The sequence below is a fragment of the Suricata suricatta genome, chromosome 6, assembly GCF_006229205.1.
Source record: "Suricata suricatta isolate VVHF042 chromosome 6, meerkat_22Aug2017_6uvM2_HiC, whole genome shotgun sequence".
Taxonomy (NCBI): Eukaryota; Metazoa; Chordata; class Mammalia; order Carnivora; family Herpestidae; genus Suricata; species Suricata suricatta.
In genome coordinates this window covers 108,089,220-108,109,512 of record NC_043705.1, presented here as the reverse complement: position 1 = coordinate 108,109,512, position 20,293 = coordinate 108,089,220, and the positions used below count along the sequence as shown (strand labels likewise).

Genomic DNA, 20,293 nt, shown 5'->3' with positions numbered 1-20,293 from the left:
ACAAGAATGTCAGTGAGGGTAGGTATAAGTGAGGGCTATACTAATAATCAGCACACGTCATCTTCACTTGCTAGGCATTACATGGAGTATTTTAATATACACAATAGTCCATGAGATGGATACCACATTATACCCATTCTACAGATGAAGAATTTGAGGCTCTCACCCAAGGTCACACAGACACTAAATGATGGAGCTGGTGTGCTGAAAATCAGCCAGGCTGTAAACCCCTCCCAGGCTCTTAACCAAGCCACCACTGGGTTTCCCTAATTCATGCTTTGCTAACTTAATTATTATCTACCACCCCTTTTCCAAGAAGGACTTATGCCCGAGGAGAGCAGGTCCTTGTCCGTCCTGTTGTATCCCCGGCAGCCAGCATGGGGCCTAGCACAAAGTAGACACTCAATAAATGCATACTGAGTGGATGAATTAATGAATGAGTGCTATGGTTTAATTTGATGATATCCTGTAATCTGAAATTTTCTGAACATTGAGGGTTCAGGTGATAACTAAATATGTTTATTGAACAGTCTTATTAATTTTACCTATTTAACTTACCTGAACATTCTCTGGGGGAGGGGAAAAAACCTTTTCCTAAGCATTAGAACCTAGCAAGTTACATGAGACTTAGGAATTAAATAAGGAATCCTAATCTGAAAATGTAAAGAGAAAGTACATGCAAATTTAAAGAGATCTTGGGACGCCTGGGTGGCTCAATCGGTTAAGCGTCTGACTTCGGCTCAGGCCATGATCTCATGGCTTGTGGGTTTGAGCCCCATGTCAAGCTCTGTGCTGACAGCTAGCTCAGAGCCTGGAGCCTGCTTCAGATTCTGTGTCTCCCTCTCTTTGACCCTCCCCTGCTAGCACTGTCTCTCTCTGTCTCTCAAAAAAAAAAGAGATCTTTAGCATCATATAAATATTTATTAATCACTTACTATGTTTTCAAAGCTGTGCTAGGCCCCTGCCTTTCTCAGTAGCAAAAGTCATCTGTGAATCGCCTGGGATACTTATTTTAAATGCTGAGCAAGAAAACCAGGAGCCATCTGTGAATCGCCTGGGATACTTATTTTAAATGCTGAGCAAGAAAACCAGGAGCCTGGGAATCTGCATTTTGCGTCCATCTCAGTTGGTTGGGACATAAACAGAACTTGGAGGCCTGCTGTGAGGAAGTTAAAGTTATTCCCTGCCCCTTGGCAACAAACCCTAACAAGCTATCAAAATTTTAAGTATTTTAATGTTTATTTCAGAGAGAGAGAGAGAGAGAGCACGTGCGCATGCATGCAAGCACGAGTGGGGGAGGGGCAGAGAGAGAGACACACACACACACACACACACACACACACACACACACACACAGAATCCGCAGCAGGCTCCAGACTCTGAGCTAGCTGTCAGCACAGAGCCTAATGTGGGGCAGGAGCCCACAAACCGCGAGATCATGACCTGAGCTGACATCAGACGCTTAATCGACTAAGCCACCCAGGCGCCCCCCAAATGTGTTTCAAAACCAAGGACCCTTCGATTTATCTGATCATTCCTTAAGCACTGTTGCATTCTGGGATCATGAGCCATATCAATTTTTGTTAATCCTGTATAAGCAGGAACATTGTGTTTATCTGCAAGATACTCTTTCCCCAGTTTTGGGAGGGTGGCCACCTACCCTGACCCTGACATCCGGGACTCCTGTGCACTGATTCGCGCTCACGCAGAACCAAGCTAGGAGCCAGGGGGGCGGGTCCAGTTCCGCCATGAGATGCTGTGTGTCCCAGGGCAGGTGACTCAGCCTCTATGACCACCTGCTTGTCCGTCTGTAAGTCTGGGGTGTGAATGTTCACAGCACTGTGCTCCTGCACATGCTCTAACCGGAGTCATTCTAGAGATGGGGATCAGGGAGTCTCCTGATCTTCTTTGTCTATACTCAAAAGTCACGCTCCTGTGACCATGAATTAGGTGCAGAAGGTGACAGGAGAAGTTGTCAGGGGAATGTAAAGAACCCCACCCCACTGAATTAATCATGACCAAAAAATCAGAGTAATACACACCTACAAGAACTGATTCCAAAGATAATAATAATAATACTTTGGACAAGAGTCAGTTGGGCGTACAAAAACTGGGTGAACCAGTGAGGTCGAGCCGGGAGGTCACATACCTGCTTTTGCCGCAGATGGGGAACTACCTGGGGGTGAACATTTCTAGACCTTTTACTCTGAGGACTGCACAACAGTAGACCCAGAAAAGACCTGGGGTATTCTTTCAACAAGCGTTTACTGCTACCTACTGTGTGCCAGGCACTGTCCCAGGGATCGGGGGCCCTGTGGTGAACCCACCTGACAAGAGCCATACTCTCAAGGAGTTAACATTCTAGCAGGGAAGGGAGACGGTAAACAATTGAACCAAATGAATCTTATAAAGGGGGAGGTAGGGACACAAGTAAGGAGGCTAGTGGAACCCGGACCTCTCACCCACTCCGTCCAACCGCTGCCTTATACATATGAGGGAAATGAGGCAGAAACAGAGGTGACCTGCTCAAGACCAGAGTCCACGGAACTGGATAGAAGTGGAGTCTGGGGATGCCTGGGTGGTTCAGTCGGTTAAGCGTTCGACTTCAGCTCAGGGCATGATCTCACAGTTTGTGGGTTCGAGCCCCGCATCGGGCTCTCTGCTGACAGCTAGCTCAGAGCCTGGAGCCTGCTCAGAGTCTGTGTCTCCCTCTCTCTCTGTCCCTGCCCTGCTCGTGCTCTGTCTCTCTCTCTGTCTCTCAAAAATAAACGAACGTTAAAAAAAAAAGACATTTAAGAAGTGGAGTTGGAAGTAAAAACAGCAAAGCCCATCCTTTCTTCACAGCCCCTCCCAATGACTGCTTTATTTTCCTAACACTGTCTAGCGCATAGACGCCAGCACTGAGGGAGGGGAGAGAGGCGCTCCAGCACCCCTTGGCTGGCCCCAGGGTACAAGGGGCCCCTCCATCCCCCCATCACACCCCAAGCCACTGGTGAGGCCCAGCGGGGCGGGGCCTGGCCACCCGCCGGCGCGTCCAGCAGGTGGCGGCAGCGAGCGGCCGCGCCCCCCGCGCTGCCACCCCGCGAGCCCGCATCATGGATGTCGAGCTCTCCTATTTCGCTTTGCTCGCCTTGGAATCCGAGACTCCAGACGAGGACCAGGATTCATGAGCCGGTCCCAGGGGCCCAGGCAGGGGCCTCTGGCTCCCGTCGCTGGCCGAGAGGTGGGTCCCGGGGAGGCGGCTGCTCCCGAGGCCGGGCGGGGACGCGCTGCCCCCGCCCTGCCTCCCCGTGGTCCACACCCCCTTTGGGCTCCGGAGCCGCGGGGCTGGAGTAGTCGGGGGTGCGCGCGGGCCGGCGCTGCCAGCCCCGCTTCTGCCCCGCACCGGGGTCCGGGGGGCCGCAGGACGCGGCGTGCGTGTGCTCCCGCCTCCGCCGCCTCCCTGCTCTCACCTGCGCGGGCTAGTCCGCTCGCCTTCAGGGCCAGTGGCTGCAGCCGGGTCTGCGAGGGGACGGCAGAGGGAGAGAGAGCACCTGAGGATACAGAGCTGGCACTGGACTGCCTTTTCACCCCCCAGGTGATGAGTGAGATCGGAAGATCGCAAGATTTAAAAAGCAACCGGGTCCTCCGTATTGAATGAAAGACCCAGTGCAAAGGCATCACCATGAACACGAGCAGTAAGTGGGTCCTCCTCTCCTTTGCCATGGGAACAGGGTGGGGGCGGGAGGTGCAGGAGCCTGCGCCGGGGCTGCCAGGAAGGAGGAAGGAAGCCTGCCATCCTGGTGGACACATGGCCCCCAGACTCCTTCGGGGTCGTTTCTGTGCTCCCCCGGGAGAGGGATCTGGGTCTGGCTTTTCATGGTCATTTTGCTAATGTTCTGCTGGCAGCAACACTTGCCTCTGCGGGGAAGGCTGCTTGTCTCCTTCTAGCAATGCCTGGGAAGGCCTAGGAAGCACTAACGAACGTGGCCATTGTCTGACGGTGGGGCTTCTGAGGAGACCTCCCTGCACACAGCTGGAAAGCTCGGAGGACCTGGCTTTCCTAAAGCTGGGAGGAGCAGGGAGGCTGCGCTGGGGCTGGTGCTGGGTGGATGTGGGCAGGCAGTGGGCTGGGAGTGAGCAGTTTGATAAACAAACCATCGGGAAGCTATCTCTGGGTCTAGAGATTGTGAAATACCCTGCTCCTGCGCCTGCAGCCCCGCGGGCCGGGGGCGGATGGCTCCGCACACCCACAAGCTGCGTGGCCATCCTGAGGGGAGAGGAAAGAGACAAGCCCTTCCACCGAGGTCTCCAACATGCTAGAGGCAGCAACTGCTTTGCAGAGACAGGACCAGACATTTTGCTGCTGGGCTGGGCCTCGGCTGCTGAGAAATGCAGGCAGAAATACAAGGAGGCCCAGTGGGTGTCTCTTAGTGTGGTCCCCTTGACTGTGGGCACCCAGAGTGACCACCACCCTGGAGAGGAGATCCGAGTTTAAGTCCTCTCCCTCCTGCCTCCTCATCAGCTTAGCTTGTCCTTCCAGTAGTGGGTGGAATTGTTGAATCAGAAGACCCCTAGCAACATTCAGTTCCCCAGGTCTGTGACTCTCCCATCCTTCTCTCCGGATCCCAGATTGCTCATCGGTAAAATGAGAAGGGTTGAATCCAAATCTGTAAGTTTCTTCTTAAGGTGCTAGAGCCAAACAGCAAGGCCAGAAAAAAATCAGTACCTTCGGAGGCTGTGTCCAGACCCAACGCACTATTTCCCCGCCCTCCCTCCATTTCAAGGCTGTTGGCACGGAGAGGAGGAAAACAAAGCAAAAGCCAGTGAGATGGAAATGAAATGTATTTATTTACTATGTACTTGTATGCTCATCTCTCTGCTCTCTTCCTTTGTGTATTACATCGCTCTGCTAAGCAAGCAAGTGTGGCTGCACTCCCTCTGAGTCTTCCAGCCAAAGAATTTTGCCTCTTGATTCTGACGGTGTGGAATGGTGCTTTTGCATCACACCAGGCTCAGGAAAAGAGCAAAATTCTGTAGACCCGATCACCTAAGTGGGCCACATGTTTGCATCTGTGTGCTTTCAGACAGGATGTGAGTGGCCTGTCACTTCTCACTATCTCTAGGGGGAGAAATGCATTTATGGGAGTCCTTTCTCACTACATGATAGAACAGAAAGAGGGCTCATCTATTTTTTAAGAAACTGAGAAATAAGTTCACAAGCAGCTGGCCCTGCCCTTTTCTCGTGTCCCACTGGCAACACGGAATGTTCCTAAAAGAAGGAAACAGATTTTACTTTCCTAAAATAAAGAAGAAATAACAACCAATAGAGTTGAATACTGCAGAAGATGAAAACTAACAAAAATGCTATTCCAGCCTCATATGCTTTTTCTAAGTATGGAGAGTGTGTTCGTTTTCCAGGAGTAGTGGTAAATAAAGAGGACAGTGACTTGGGCAGCCGTGAGGACCCCTAAGGTCCCTCCCCGTAAGAAGAAGAATTTATTAAGGGCTACCTGGGGGAACACTGTGGCCACTCATCACCATCAAGGCTGCTTGCAAGCCTGCGAGTCAGAAAATGGAGACAATAGAAGTCAGTCTTCACAGGAGTGAAAGAGTGACACGGTCACAAGGTTATAGGCACAGAGTGTTGGCAGGAGGTCCTTGAGGTGGCCTGATCTAAGCAAAAATGTCCTCCCCTTTGGGATGTGAAATTTTTACTTAAGCCTCGGGCCAGAAATGGAACCCAAGAGAAAGTCTTACTCAGTTTTTCTTTCACTTCCACGTATTGGGTCCTCACTCTCCACCAGTCACTGTGCTGAGCATCTCACCTGCATGACCTGCCCAACTCTCACCCCCAACCTGTAAGATGGGTGTATTTATGCCAGTTTTATAGGTGACGCCTTGTTCCTAATGTTCACTGACTCTTAAAGGCATGCTTAGTTGTTGGATTATGAAAGATATTTGGATGCACTACATTTTACAGGGTGGGCCATGCTCGCTCCATCAGTGGCTCCAATGTCACCATTGCAATGGGGCCAAGCATGAGATGATTATGGAGTGCGGGGCTGAGATCTTGGGAGGCGTGGAAAAGCTGACAGAGTCCGGGTTCTGCGATCGGCTGCTCCCGGGTTCCCGTCCTCGTCTTTCACTTATCAGCTGCGTGGTCGCCAGCATGGCTGTCTCAGCGGTGAAACGGGGCTGAGGGAACCCACCTCACATGGCACAGAGACAAGTATTAACACAGCATGTAAAATGCAGAGTGTGGTGCCTGGGCCGTAGCTGGCCATGTGTCAGTGACAGTGCTGTTCTCGTCACCACGGCGGTTCTTGTGGTCACCGTCATTGTGGACTCTGTGTCATTAGGAAGCAGGTCACTCAGCCTGTCTGATGTCACACTGTCGTCCTAAGTCAAGGCTACCAGAAATGTGGTTTTGAGGATTTAAGCGGGATCGTGAGAAAATGCTGTGTAAACATAGGTGAGTTGTTTTGACTCCTAAGACTCCCGTGGCTCAGACGGCCACATCTGCGACTTCTCAGTGCCTTCCTCCAAAATCGAGCTGAGCTTTAGTACACCACAGAGCAGGGATTTGAGAGAAAGGGGCAATTTTGGAGATGATGGAGTGGGGTGGTGGTACAGACGTGGGCAGAATGCTGATGACACGTCCCCCAAATGCGAGCTGTCCGTGCGCCTTGGCTTTGCTCCTTCGGAACTTTCTCCATCATCCCGCATTCATCCACTTGACTGTTGGCCATGTTCCTGAGCCCACAGAGCAAGGAAGAAGCTGACCGCAGCTCCATACTGTCACACGGTCCCTGGAGCCGTGGAGTCAACCCCTCTAATCTGCATATCATTAGGCAATAGTATATCTTTGGTTATTCCCTATCAGTGTTGCCCATTCCCATGTTGGCCCCTGGGAGTTCCAAACCCCTTGGTCCAAAGCCAGGGGAAACTGAGTTCACCACAGGTGCCAGAGGCCCTGAGCTCTGGAGTCACTTCTGTGTGCCACAATATGCCATTCTCATGTGAGTCAGAACCCTCAGAGCTGAAAACTGTGGCTTTCGTAGGCATAAAACTCAGCACCAGCCCGTCCTCCACGTTGGGAAGCATCACGTACGCCAGGTACAGTAGCGCCGAGAATCACTCTCCTTCACCGCATTGGCTTTTCCTGTCCTCTGACCCTTGCCTTGGTTTCCATCATGGATGGGAGTTACTGTTTCAAAGTAGACTGTTTTGCTAAAGAGACCATTGAGGGGTTATATCCCCCCACAAAGGTACCGTGAGGTAAGAAGACACCATCCTGGGGCTATAAGAGCCTGAGCTTTGGGGTGTGGATTCCTGAGTTCAGATGCATGATCTATGGTGTACTCTGTCTGTGATCTTGGACTGGAGAGCTCATGTCTCTGAGCCTAAATTTTATCACGTATGGAATGTGAGCAATAATGCCAACGTGTAAGGTTGTTGTGAGGATTAAAGTGAAATCGCATGAGCAACTCACTGGCATTGGGTCCCAGGGGATGGAGTTGAATCTGAAGTTGAATTGGCCGTTGAGCAGGGCAAAGTTCTAGAATGACAGTGTCATAAGAACCAAACACTCCGGTTGCAAATGAGCGTGTTGTGCCGCTGTTGTATCTAGCACTAGGTTCTGGTCACAAGAGAGCCATAGCTTCCTGAAGGAAGCCTTCGGAAAGATTGTTAACCTGGTATTGTATATGCAGGAGTTGGAAAGGGCAAGACGGAAAGTCGGGATCCTCGCTGAGAGACAGTTACCTGGTTCAGAAAAGGTCCGAGGGCCAGGAGTTTGGTGTTTGTGAGGGAAAAGGTCTCTGGGAAAATAAAATCTGCACGGCCTAGCATCTGTTGGATTGTAGGGTAAAAAAGGAGGGTAGGAAACTATCAGTTAGGGTCCTGTCAGGGAACAGAGGGGCAGTTTGAAGTCAGCTAAATGGAAGGAGCTTTGCAAGTATGTGAGAAGGGTGTGGAGAAGCAAACAGGAAGCCGAACAGCCCATTGCTAGAAGGCTGGTAACCGCCCGACCTCTCTTTCCTCCTTCTCTCCGTCTCCTACTATGCTCCCCATTGACCCCATCCAACCAGGGGCCAGAGGACAAGGAAGGCGGTTGATGGGCCCATAATATTCGGCCCCACTGGGCACAGAGCCGAGGAGAGAAGGCAGCAGAGTGGGTGGCATAGGAGCTCAAAATTGAAGACACCCAGCAAAAGAAGCAAGGTCCCCTTCCTCCACCAGGTCAGGAGCCTCAGGAGTCCTTCAAGAACAGTGTCCATTACAAACACAAACTCGGTGGGATACCTTCTGGAGAGATTTTAAATTTGGAAAATGTAGATAAAGTAGAAGTGACTCTATACTTTATAAAGACGAAGATTTTTTTAAAAAACATTATGCTGCCCAGGTGAATGAAGCAATGGTCTACAAATGATTACTTGAGGCTAGGAGGGGGTTTTGGGGAGTAACGTAAGGAACGACTGAAAAACCATCCAAAATGAGTATAACACATCTCTGAAAATCACAATGTGATTTCCAGAGTATTTGTATTGCATGAAGGAAGTGATATCAGCTCGGAGCTCCAGCTTTCCTATCTGGCAAAGGCTTTATCTTGCTGAGGTATCAACTGCTGTGGTCAATGGTCAACAGCTGGCTGGGCTCCAACGGTAGCCAGATTCCATTGTGAAAGAACAGAAGACAACCAGAAGCGTGTAAGGACCTCTGACTTTTTTAATATTTCACCAGTTAAATTGTTCTCCTTTCATTCTTTTTTTATATATAATTTTTTTATTACATTTACTTATTTTTGAGAGACAGAGAGGCAGAGCACAAGTAGGGGAGGGGCAGAGTGAGAGAAACACAGAATCCGAAGCAGGCTCCAGGCTCCGAGCCATCAGCACAGAGCCTGACGCGGGGCTCAAACCCACAAACCCTGAGATCATGACTGAGCTGATCATAACTGACTCAGCCACCGAAGCGCCCCTGTTCTCCATTCGGTCTTAAAGGCACAGACTAGAACTTGCCCCCTTGCTTGCTGGGTGTTCTTGGGCAAGTCACTTCCCTTCTCTGTACCTCACTTACTCCTCTGACCACAGGAGACCTAATAATAGTGCCTCTCTCATAGAGTTATTGCAAAGAATATGGAAGTTAATAGTTGTGAATGGCCTGAAACACTGCAAGTGTTTATAAAATGAATAAAATCAGTGGATACTGGCTTGCTAGAGTTGCCATAACCAAGTGCCACAAGCCAGGTGGCTTAAACAACAGGTATATATTGTCTCCAGTTCTGGATGCTAGGCATCCAAAATCTGGTGTTGGCAAGCTTGGGGACATTCTTTGGGCCATGGAAACAAATCTGTTCCAGCCCATGTCCTTAGTGGTGAACAGCCATCTTCTACCTGTGTCCCTTCACATCATCTTTCCTCTGTTTGTCTCTGTGTCCAAATTTCCCCTTTTGATAAGGACACGGGTTGTATTGGGTGGGGACCAATTCTAATGACCTCATCTTAACTTGGTTCCCTTTGTAAAGATCATATCTCCAGATAAGGTCAGTTTCTGGGGGGGGGGCAGTGGTTAGGACTCTATAACATATGAATTCGATCTGTAACATGGTGTTTGTTACATAAGTAACCCCCCCCCCAGAAGACTTTTCTGTGGGTTGGGCTTGAATATCAGCCACTCCCAGGGCTAGTGGAGAATGCTAACATCTGACCAGCAGGGATGGAGCCTCTCTCTGAGCACTTGAAGGGTAGGAGGTCCTCAGAAGGGAGGAATGTGATGGCCTTGTATTCCACACTCACTCTGTCTGCAGAAAACACAACCCCACTCCATCCTTTATGCACACCTGTAGCATCTCAGTGCTGTAACCAAATTTATGGTCATGGTATTGGTTTTCAATCCACCCAGGTCCTGGGAATGTCCAACATGGGGAATAAGAATTGGATTGCTCATTTGTTCACTCAGCAAATATTTACTGACCACTAACTCTGCACCAGGCACGATTCTGGGAAAACAGTAGTAAATATGACAGACATGGCTCCTGCCTTCGTGGGTCATGTAGGCCCTGAAAAAATGGGCCATCTGGTGGCCAGCGTGATGGGACATGTTTTATTTGCCCTACCTCAGGTTGTCAATGAATTTGAATTATTTACCACCATTGTGAAATTGGGAAATCAGGAGATAAGAATTGGCGTTCCTAGCTTCTCTTGAAAAAGGAAGAGAGGGGAAGACCCTGCGTCCCTGCCCTGTTTTCCTGCACGACAGTAGGATCGCCTGCTTTCAGTGGGGCAGGTACCGATCTCTAGGGTAGAGCCCCGTTGCCACCACTTCCTATTAAACTGCCCAAGGACAGCTTTGTACTTTCATATGCTCTTGTGCCTCTGTACACATTTTAATTTTTAAACCCCAGTCTGGTAGATGACCAATACAACATCAAACATGGAGAAGTCTCTCTTCACACAGAGTTGCCCAAACTGCAACATATCCACTAATTTTTCCTGGAGAAAATTTTATCTAGAGTTAGCAACTGATTAACACCGCCATGCCATTAAAGTCCTCTTGGAATGAGCAAAATCCTGCTGCACAAATAAGGATTTCCTCAGCTGACCCATTCCCAGAAGGGTGATATCATTTCCTGTCCGATACAGTTGGGCAAACATGTCCTGCCCCCATCTCCTGGAGGTCACTTTTGTTTCCAGGGGAACCTAATAGTAGGGGGTAGGGCACAGACCAAAGGAAGGCAATTCTGGATAACCGATCCCAGCTCTGGGTCCTCTTTCCAGACCAAAGGAAGGTACCATGAAAGGCTGAACTGTTCCAAAGATTGTTCTGACATATGGGACAGGCCTGGTCCATTTGAGGGGATCTGGTCAACAGCTTGAGTTGTCAGGAAGGTCAGTTTATATACCCACCCAGCTAAGGAGTGATTACTGAATAGCGTTGACTCCATATGGCTATTCAAGACTTCTCCTCTGTCATTATGAGATCCTCCTGCTTGAGAAACAAAGGTGAGTGCGTGGATAATGCCAACATAATTTCTTCAATTGAGAGCAGATTTTTCTTCGTTCTTCTAGAAGGAATAGGGTAGCAAATAATTCATAGAGAGCAAAGCACAATGTCTAACACAACATCAGTGCTCAAAAGATATTTGATGAATTCATTTCTTAATGAAAAGTATGTTCTTTTTTTCTTTATGATAGAGAGCACTCTACTAAGGTAAAGCTTAATTCATCTCTCTGACCATCAGCGAAGTGGCCCACTGAGATATTCCCAGACACTTCAAATTCAACCTAAAATTTATCCTCTTTAAAAGAAAAAAAGAGAAAAACGACTTCAACTCTAGAAAGTAGTTGATCACTAGAATAGTCCCCTAAGTTAGTCATTAGAAAGTAGTCCTCGTTGGGGCACCTGGGTGATTCAGTGGGTTAAACGTCCTACTTTGGTTCAAATCACGATCCCACAGCACGTGAGTTTGAGCCCCGAGTCCGACTCTGCTCTGACAGCACGGAGCCTGCTTCATATTCCACATTTCCCTTATCTCACGCTCCCATGTTCCACTCTGTGTCCGCATCTGGTCACTCCTACCTCCCAAGCCTGGCTGGGTCTCTTCCATTCTTCAGCTACCAAGCATGGCAGCCACTGGAGTAAAAGGCTGGCGAAGGGAATGAGGGGATCTCAAGTTCAGTAGGAGGCAACAGGACAATGTGGGCTGCTGGCTGACGCGGTTCCAGGCAGCAGGGACAGGAGATCGGAACACTGCTCTGCAGAGCCCCCATGAGGCTGTGTGTGAAGCATGGCATTCAGGCAGACAGTGATCAACCAGCGCATGCCCACAAAAGGGTGGCCCAGAATGGTAGAGAGAGGGCACGGGCCGAGCTAGTGGGGAGATGCCAGAGTCAGCCCCACACATCAGCTCTGTGTCCCCCGGAGAGTAGGAATGACCCCTTGATGACTTCACACTGTGCTACGGGGACGTGCCCTGCAACCCAGAAGTCTCCAGCCTCTTTACTAAGTTTATCAGCAGCCAGACAAGGGGTCCAGACAGGCTGTACTTTGCTGCCCCATTGCTCCCAGTGCTGTGGTGCTGGCTGTGTGCTCCTGCAACAGCCCCCGCCCCCTCTCTTGGCAGAATTCCACATTCTAGTGCCTGTATCATTTCCAAACCTTCTTTCTCGCATCTGCTTAATTTCGTGCAGAGCGCAGGTCTTTCTCTATGAGCTCTTATCTCTTGCCCTCACCAGCACCAGCAGGGCCAATGGAGCGACTGCTTTGCAATAGTCTGTCTAATGACACAGTTGATCTATTTTAAGCACCTGAAGCACACTCCACCGAGTGCCAATCTTCCCCCAGCAAGCTGTTCTCAGCATGCTGGAGCTGGGGCAGCCTGAGGTCTATTCCTGCTTTTTGAGATCTGGGGAAACAGCCCAGGGATCCAGACCCTGCCCGTTCAAGGACGATCTAAGGCAACCGTAAAATTGGATATTTTTACGGTCAGCATGAGTTATTCTGGAAGCAGAATTACCTGTGATGCTAGGTTATATGGGGCAGGAATCTCAAGTGAACAAAAATCCATCTTTCAAGGGACAGAGCCAGAGCCTGCGCCCTTCACATGTAGAGAGAAGAGACCTGGGAGGCAGCATTTCAGGAACAAAGAGAAGCCCAACCCCCATCAGAGATGTCTTAGCCCCCGACCACTTTTGTCTCCTCCTCCTAATCAGGAGACATTCTTTTCCAACTAGAGGCTCCCTGAATGCAAATATTTTACATATATGATCTATTTAATCCTTGCCACAATCCTACCTGGGCTTTCTCTGGATTCTAAGCCTAAGACACTCCCTGTGTTCTGTTGGCTCTCACCGTCTTTCACAGAACTTACCACAGTCAGTAATGGTTCCATCCATTAGCAATTTACTTTGTTTCTGTCTCTTACTCCCTTTGGATTGTAAACCACATGATGACTGTGTGACAGGCCTGTCTGCATTGTTCACTGCCCGGTCCTCCAGACTCATCACAGTGCGCGACCCAGAGGATGAGCATTTACTGTGTTCATTGAGCATTTACTGTGTCCCAGGCAGCGTGCTAACTAAGCTCTCTGAAGACATAAAACTCACTTAACAACTTTCATGGAAAGTTGTAAAAAATAGATAGTAATGGTGCCTTCATTTTCCAGAGGAAGAAACTGAAGCCCAGGGACCAGGTCATTGGCCCCAAATCTCACATTTAATAAGCAGTGATGAAAAGATGTTCAATGTCACTAATAATCATTAGGGAAATGAAAATCCAAACCACAATGAGATGCCTCCTGGGTGGCTGAGTTGGTGAAGCATCCGACTTCGGTGCAGGTCATGATCTCACAGTTCATGAATTCGAGCCCCATGTCAGACTCTGTACTGACAGCTCAGAGCCTGGAGCCTGCTTCAGATTCTGTGCCTCCCTCTCTGTCTACCCCTCCCCTGCTTGCACTCTTTCTCTCTCAAAGAAAAATAATAAATAAACATTTTTAAAAAACCACAATAAGAGATCGCCTCACACCTGTCAGAATGGCTGGTATCAAAAAGATAAGAAATAACAAGTGTTGTTGAGGACATGGAGAAAAAAGAACCCTTGTGCACTATTGGTAGGAAAGTGGACTGGTGTAGCCACTATGGAAAACGGTATGGAGGTTTCTCGAAAATTAAAAATAGAACTACCATTTGATCCAGTAGTTTTACTTCTGGGTATTTACCCAAAGAAAATGAAAACACTAATTTGAAAAGATGCCTGCACCCCTTGTTTATAGCAGCGTTATTTACAACAGCCAGAGTATGGAGCAGCCTAAGTGTCCGTTGACAGACAAATGGATAAAAAAGATGTGCGATGTGTATACATAATGGAATCCATAAAAAGGAATGTGATCTTTTGCAACAGCATGGATGGACCTAGAGGGTATTATGCTAAGTGAAATAAGTCAGACAGAGAAAGACAAATACCATATGATTTCACCTATACGTGGAATCTAAAAAACAGAAAGAAGCATTAAAACGGAAAGAGTCCCATAAGTACAGAGAATACACAGGTGGATGACAGAAGGAATGGGAAGGGGGCAGGAGCAAAATGAGTGGAAGGGAGCGGGAGACACAGGCTTCCAGTCGTGGAATGAGTGAGTCACAGGAATGAAAGGCACAGGGTAGGGAATAAGGTCAATGCCACTGTAATAGTACTATGATGTGACTGTAGCAAAACTACAGGGTTTTCGAATCACTATGTTGTACACCTGAAACTAATATAACATTGTGTGTCAACTCTACTTTAATAAGAAAGTAATAATAAGTCATGAAAACTTGAATGAATATGTGAATGGATGAATTGAACAAGGAATATTTAATACCCCCATTTTTCATTAAAGGGAAATGAGGTTCAAAATCAAGTCACCTGGCCACCCTCACGTGAGCTAGGGAGTGTAGGGTAGGTGTTCAGAACCATGTCCATCTGACCCTGACTGCCTTTCACTCCTTCCTGCTTCCTCTTTTTCACCATCTTTCCCCATTTTACATCATAGGGGGAAGGCGTGGGTTGGGAGTGCCGATCCTACAGTCAGTCTCCTGTTAGATGCCCCCGCCCTGCTGTCCCATTCACTGGGGCAGGGAACAAATCCCTGCTCTGGGCATAGCAGTGTGCCAGGCACTGTGGGGTGGGAGGTGCACAGGACAGACAGCATGACCTCAGAGTGCCTCCTTCCAGTGTCACACCAGTATGTGACTGAAATACTAGAGAAGCCCTCATGGGTGTTGAGGGAGAAGGAAAGAGGGAAGAGGAAGAGAGGGCAGATTCCTTGGGAAGACCTGGGACATCCTTTGTAGAGAAGACCTTGAGAGGTGAATACACTTTTGTTAGGTAGGATATAAGGGAAAGATGGGACATTCCAGATGGGCTCCCTCAATCCTCTCCAGCATGAATTCCACAGTCCCTGTTGCACAATGTCTGTGTCCTGGGCCCTTGACTGGGATGGGGACAAAATAAATAGGCACAGAGTGTTCCAGGAAATGTCACAAAAGGCCAGTTGATCAACACTCTGTAGAGTGTGCCTAGGTGGACAGAGAGGAAATAAGCCTGGGCAGTTGGTGAGGATCAGATCTTTGAGAGTTTTAAATGCCAGCCTAGAAGGTGTTTGTTACAGTCTAGGGCCAATGAGGAGGTGTGGGAGGTTTTGAGTCAAGCAGTGACCTGACCAGAGCTTTGCATTATTTAGGACTATCTCCCTGGCAACACATACCTCATGGACGGGAGAGCCCAAGGGGCAGTGTGAGGCAGGCTAAGCACAGTGGTGCCGCGTGAGTGGACAGGAGGGGAGGTGTGAGGTACAGAGAGTCCGCTGTGCATTACTCCTCTTACGTCCACAGGTGGACCCGTTATCTGATTCTGATTTCTGGGACTGTGAACTGATACTTCGAAAACTAGGTTACTAACCAAATCCAGCCGCCTAGATACTGTATTTGATAAACACCTGAGCTTCGGAGTCAGACTACCTGGGTTCATATTCCAGCTCAGCCACTCAGCAGCCATGCAGCCTTCTGTGCCTTGCTTTGTCCACAAAGTTTCATTTTCGTCTCCAGATGGGAATATTGGTGTCATGCTAAGTGAGGGAATGGATGTATGATGCCTAATATAGTACCTGGCACCTGAAAACACCCAGTAAAGGTTAATAGTGGTGCAGCGATTAAATACATTTGAATGTGTTGGGGAAACCTCTTTTAAACACACAAATTAATTGGGGCGCCTGGGTGGCGCAATTGGTTGAGTGTCTGACTTTGGCTCAGGTCATGATCTTACGGTTCATGAGTCTGAGCCCCACATTGGGCTCTCTGCTGTCAGTGCGGAGCCTGCTTCAGATCCTCTGTCCCCCTGCCACTCATTCTCTCTCATAAATAAATAAATAAATACACAAATTAATGTATAGTGTGGTTACAATACAGTTCACCTCTTGATCATTCCATCGGGAAAGGGGAACAAAAGTATGTATTGATAACCCAGGGATTTGTTTAGCTGATATTTAAGGAATGCTTTATTATATGTCAGACCACATTCTAACCTTTCCTTGAATCATCTCTTGTGTGATCCTAGGAGTGAGTCAAAAATAAAATTAGTGCCGTGGAGGATAATACCCATTGAGTAGGAAACATGTCATACCAGACCAGGAGTTGACACACCTTTCTCCATAAGGAGCTGGGTAGTAAATATTTTCAGCTCTGTAGGACATACAGTTTCTGTGGCATGAAAGCAGCCCCAGACAATGTGTCATCAAATGGGTGAGGCTTCAGTCCAATCAAAATTCATTTACAAATCTAGAGGTGCCTGGGTGGTTCCGTCTGTTAAGCATCCGTCTTCGGCTCAAGTCATGATCTCACAGTGTATGAGTTAGAGCCTCACATGGATCTCTGTGCTGACAGCTCAGAGCCTGGAGTCTTCTTCAGATTCTGTGTCTCCCTCTCTCTCTGCCCCTCCTTCTCTCCCACTCTGTCTCTGTCTCTCTCAAAAATAAATATTGAACATTTGTAAAAAATATTTACAAAACTGAAATTGGAGAGTGAGCTATGAGCCAGAGGTTGCTGACCTCCAGGCTACATGGTCACCACCATCTCTTCCACCATTGACATTACCCTCTACAGCAGTGACATAGAAATGCCTAACCCTTAGTCCGTCCTTGTGACTATGACAGGAATTGACTCCAAGTATGGTTGACAAGATGCACTGGAAAGATAGACCCAGAAAGGCCTACACCAAGTTGCCTCCAGGCTTAGTGCAGCCTTGATATTCAGCACACCCCATAATTCACACTCGCCCCAAGTGACCACCACTAAATGCCAGGCTGCACAGGCTGCCTGCAGCTAGCTGTTGGGCTGCAGAGAACGATACTGGGAAAGACTCACAGGGCGGTAGTCCATGCCCCTGCTTCCTGTCAGGGGCGGAGTCTCCTCCTTCTTTGCTCCCCATTCACGTTTCCTACTCAAAGCCTGCAGTCCCTTGTCACGAAATATGATAGCCAATTGTCTAGTTACCGTCCATCCCTCTGATTCTTTCCCACCAATTCCATGTAATACTAAGGGGCTGTTAGGTGTGGTGTTCTGCGTCTCCCCCAGGTGATGACCATGGCCTAGACTGGCCAGAGTTTCCCATCTACCTTGGCCACAAAGATGTGTTCATCATTGGACGTTAGACCCAAGAAAAGCCAACAAGAGCATTCCTTGAAATTGAGTAGGGAGACATTGGGAAGGAGAAATATTCTTTCATTGAGATTGCTGACCTGAGGAGGTTCTGGAAGGGCCTAGGGATTCCAGTGGCCATTTTTAACCAATGTGTGGGAGGAAGAAGTGGTCTGAAAAATTAAGAAAGTCATAGCTCAGACCAGATAGTAAAGCCCCAGAATCCAGCCAGACCTGAAGTCAGAGGCTACCTACCACTCCCCAGCCCCCAGCCCTCCCAGTTGCAAGAACCAACAAATTCACTTTTTGCTTCAACTAATTTCAGTTGAGTTTCTGTAAATTACAACAGGAAGGATACTAGCTAGGGCACTTCTTTTTTAACCATTCTTCCCACTGGTAGCTATCTCCTATAATTATTCCCATTTATCAAAATCCTAGTCATCTTTAGGCTGAAAGACTCTTCCATTGCAGTCTCTACTCATCCACTCCTGAAGTGATTTTATTCCTTCTTCTCAAGTCCCTGGCCCTTGATTTGAAACATTCTTATGGCTACAGGTTGTTTGCTGTAGGTCAACGTGGTTTCTTTATGTGCGTTTCTTCTTAGAATATTAGCTCCTTAAGGAGAAGCACCATATGTCAATAGAGTATCATATATTTGCTCCCTAACTGCACTCCACAGACGACTGGGGGACCAGAGAGTTATTGCTGGAGCTTATAAGCCACATGTGCCCTAAGCCTCAAATGCATAATATTCTGTCAAATACACGTGTTTGAGAAAATTCAATATGGCAGAAAGCTACCATAACTATTATGTAAACTTGATACTAATATAGAGAGGCTGGCAAATACTTTGGATATTAAAAACAAGTCCCTGGGGTGCCTGGGTGGCTCAGTCAGCTAGACGTCCAGCTTTGGCTCAGGTCATAATCTCACAGTTTGTGGGTTTGAGCCCCGTGTCGGGCTCTGTGCTGACAGCTAGCTCAGAGCCTGGAGCCTGCTTTAGATTCTGTATCTCCCCCTCTCTCTGACCCTCCCCTGCTTGCAGTGTCTCTCTCTCTCTCAAAAATAAATTAAAAACTTAAAAAAAAACAAGCCCTCAAATGATCTGAATGTTATTTACCCGAATATATACATATGTGTAAAACTTTTGAATTTTACACTTGAGATTTGTGTCCTTTATGCAAGTTATGCCACAATAAAAGTCAAAACTAAAATAAAAATACAGGAGTGCTCATAGTTGACAAATCTGTCCATCGCTACTCAATACACAAAAATTAATTTGAAATCAGAGACCTAAATAAACTGAAAGCTAAAACTATAGAGCTTCTAGAAGAAAATACAGGAGAATATCTTATGACCTTGAAGTGGGCAGTGACTTCTTAGAACCCTAACAGCAGCAAAAAACTGGGCAAGAAATTCTAACAGGCACTTCACAAAAGAACATGAAAGGTTCATGAAAGGTCAATCAGCACACAAAACATGTTCGACATCGTTACTCATCTGGGAAATGCAAATTAAAACCACCAATTCATTCCCACAAAAATAACTAAAATTCCTCATACATTGTTGGTGGGAATGGAAAACAGTATGACTTCGGAAAACTGTGCGTTTCCTAAAAACTGAACGTACACCTACCTACGATCCAGCACCTGCACCCCTAGGTGTTTACCCATAAGAGATGAAAACGTGTATCTGCAAAAAGATTTGTGCAGGAACGTTCCTGACAGCTTGATTTAGAATATCCCAAAGCTGAAAACAACCCACATGTTCATCTGCAGACAAACAGATAAACAAATTGTGTCATATTTTACACCTAAATAAATAAGTAAGAACCAACTTGATACACGGCATAAATGAATCTCAAACACACGCAGAATAAAGGGAGCCAGACATAAAAGAGCACATGATTACGTTACATGAAGTTCACAAAGAGGCAAAATTAATCTATGAGGGTGGAAATTACAATAGCGCTTGCCTCTGTTTGGGGAAGGAGTGATTAATTGCGAAAGGTTGCTGCCAATTACCTGGAGTGGAGGAAACTACCCTATCTTGCGTGTAGATGCTGTTTACATGTGTTTATGCATTTATCAAAACTCATTGTTGTCAAGACCTACATATTTTATTATTTTTTTTAATTTTTAATGTTTATTTTTGAGAGAGAGAGCACAAGCAGAGGAGGGGCAGAGAGAGAGAGGGAGACAGAATCCGAAGCAGGCTCCAGGCTCTGAGCTAGCTGTCAGCACAGAGCCCAACACAGGGCTCGAACCCACGAACTGTGAGATCATGGCCTGAGCCAAAGTCAGATGCTTAACCGACTGGGCCACCCAGGTGCCCCTACATATTTCATTTATAATTTATACCCAATTTATATATATGTATATATGTAAACTTTTATATTCTAAAATTTACATATAAATAAATAATATATGGGTATTTAAATATATACTAAGCATAGGTATATAAATATATAGGTATATAAACATAATATATCATATATAAATATTATAATAATTACATAAATATACCTTATATGTGTGTGTGTGTATATATAGATATACATGTAGAGAAAGAGAGAGAGACCTTTTTTAAAAGATTCTTAAGCTTAGAAACAGAAGAACTGACTCCAAATCTCAGCTTTCCTGTTAACTCTGTGATATCTGCTAGGATCCTCATCAACCCAATAGATCTATCCTATCAGCCTCACTTACCTCGAAGTGTTTCAATTTTAATAATATCTGGGAAAGTGCTTGGGAAACTTTTTTTAAATGTTTTTATTTATTTTTGAGAGAGAAAGAGACAACATGAGCAGAGGAGGGTCAGAGAGAGAGGGAGACACAGAATCCGAAGCAGGCTCCAGGCTCTGAGCTGTCAGCACCAAGCCTGATGTGGGGCTCAAACCCATGAACTGTGAGATCACAACCTGAGCCGAAGCCAGACACTTAACCAACTGAGCCACCCAGGCGCCCCGGGAAACTTTTAACTGTGTATTTTAAGAGCCTCCTCTGCAAGTTACTTTGTGTAGATCTCTCCCTGACCCAGATATTCTAGCTACACTGGCCTCCTTGAACTCGCCATGTGCTTTCCAGCCCCAGGACCCTTGCTCATGCTGTTTCTCCACCCATATTCTTCTTCTCCCT

General features: G+C 47.3%; 1 protein-coding gene across 7 annotated transcripts in view; it reads left to right on the top strand.

Moving 5' to 3' along the window:
• The first annotated feature begins 3,080 nt into the window (after positions 1 to 3,080).
• ABLIM3 (actin binding LIM protein family member 3) overlaps positions 3,081 to 20,293 on the top strand; it is a 110,022-nt gene continuing 92,809 nt past the window's right edge. For all 7 annotated transcript variants that reach the window (XM_029943098.1, XM_029943099.1, XM_029943097.1 and 4 more), the window contains exons 1-2: positions 3,081 to 3,223; positions 3,578 to 3,677. In XM_029943098.1, coding sequence (XP_029798958.1) covers positions 3,665 to 3,677 — 13 coding nt within the window. In that variant the 5' untranslated portion in view covers positions 3,081 to 3,223; positions 3,578 to 3,664. The remainder of the gene's footprint in view (positions 3,224 to 3,577; positions 3,678 to 20,293) is intronic.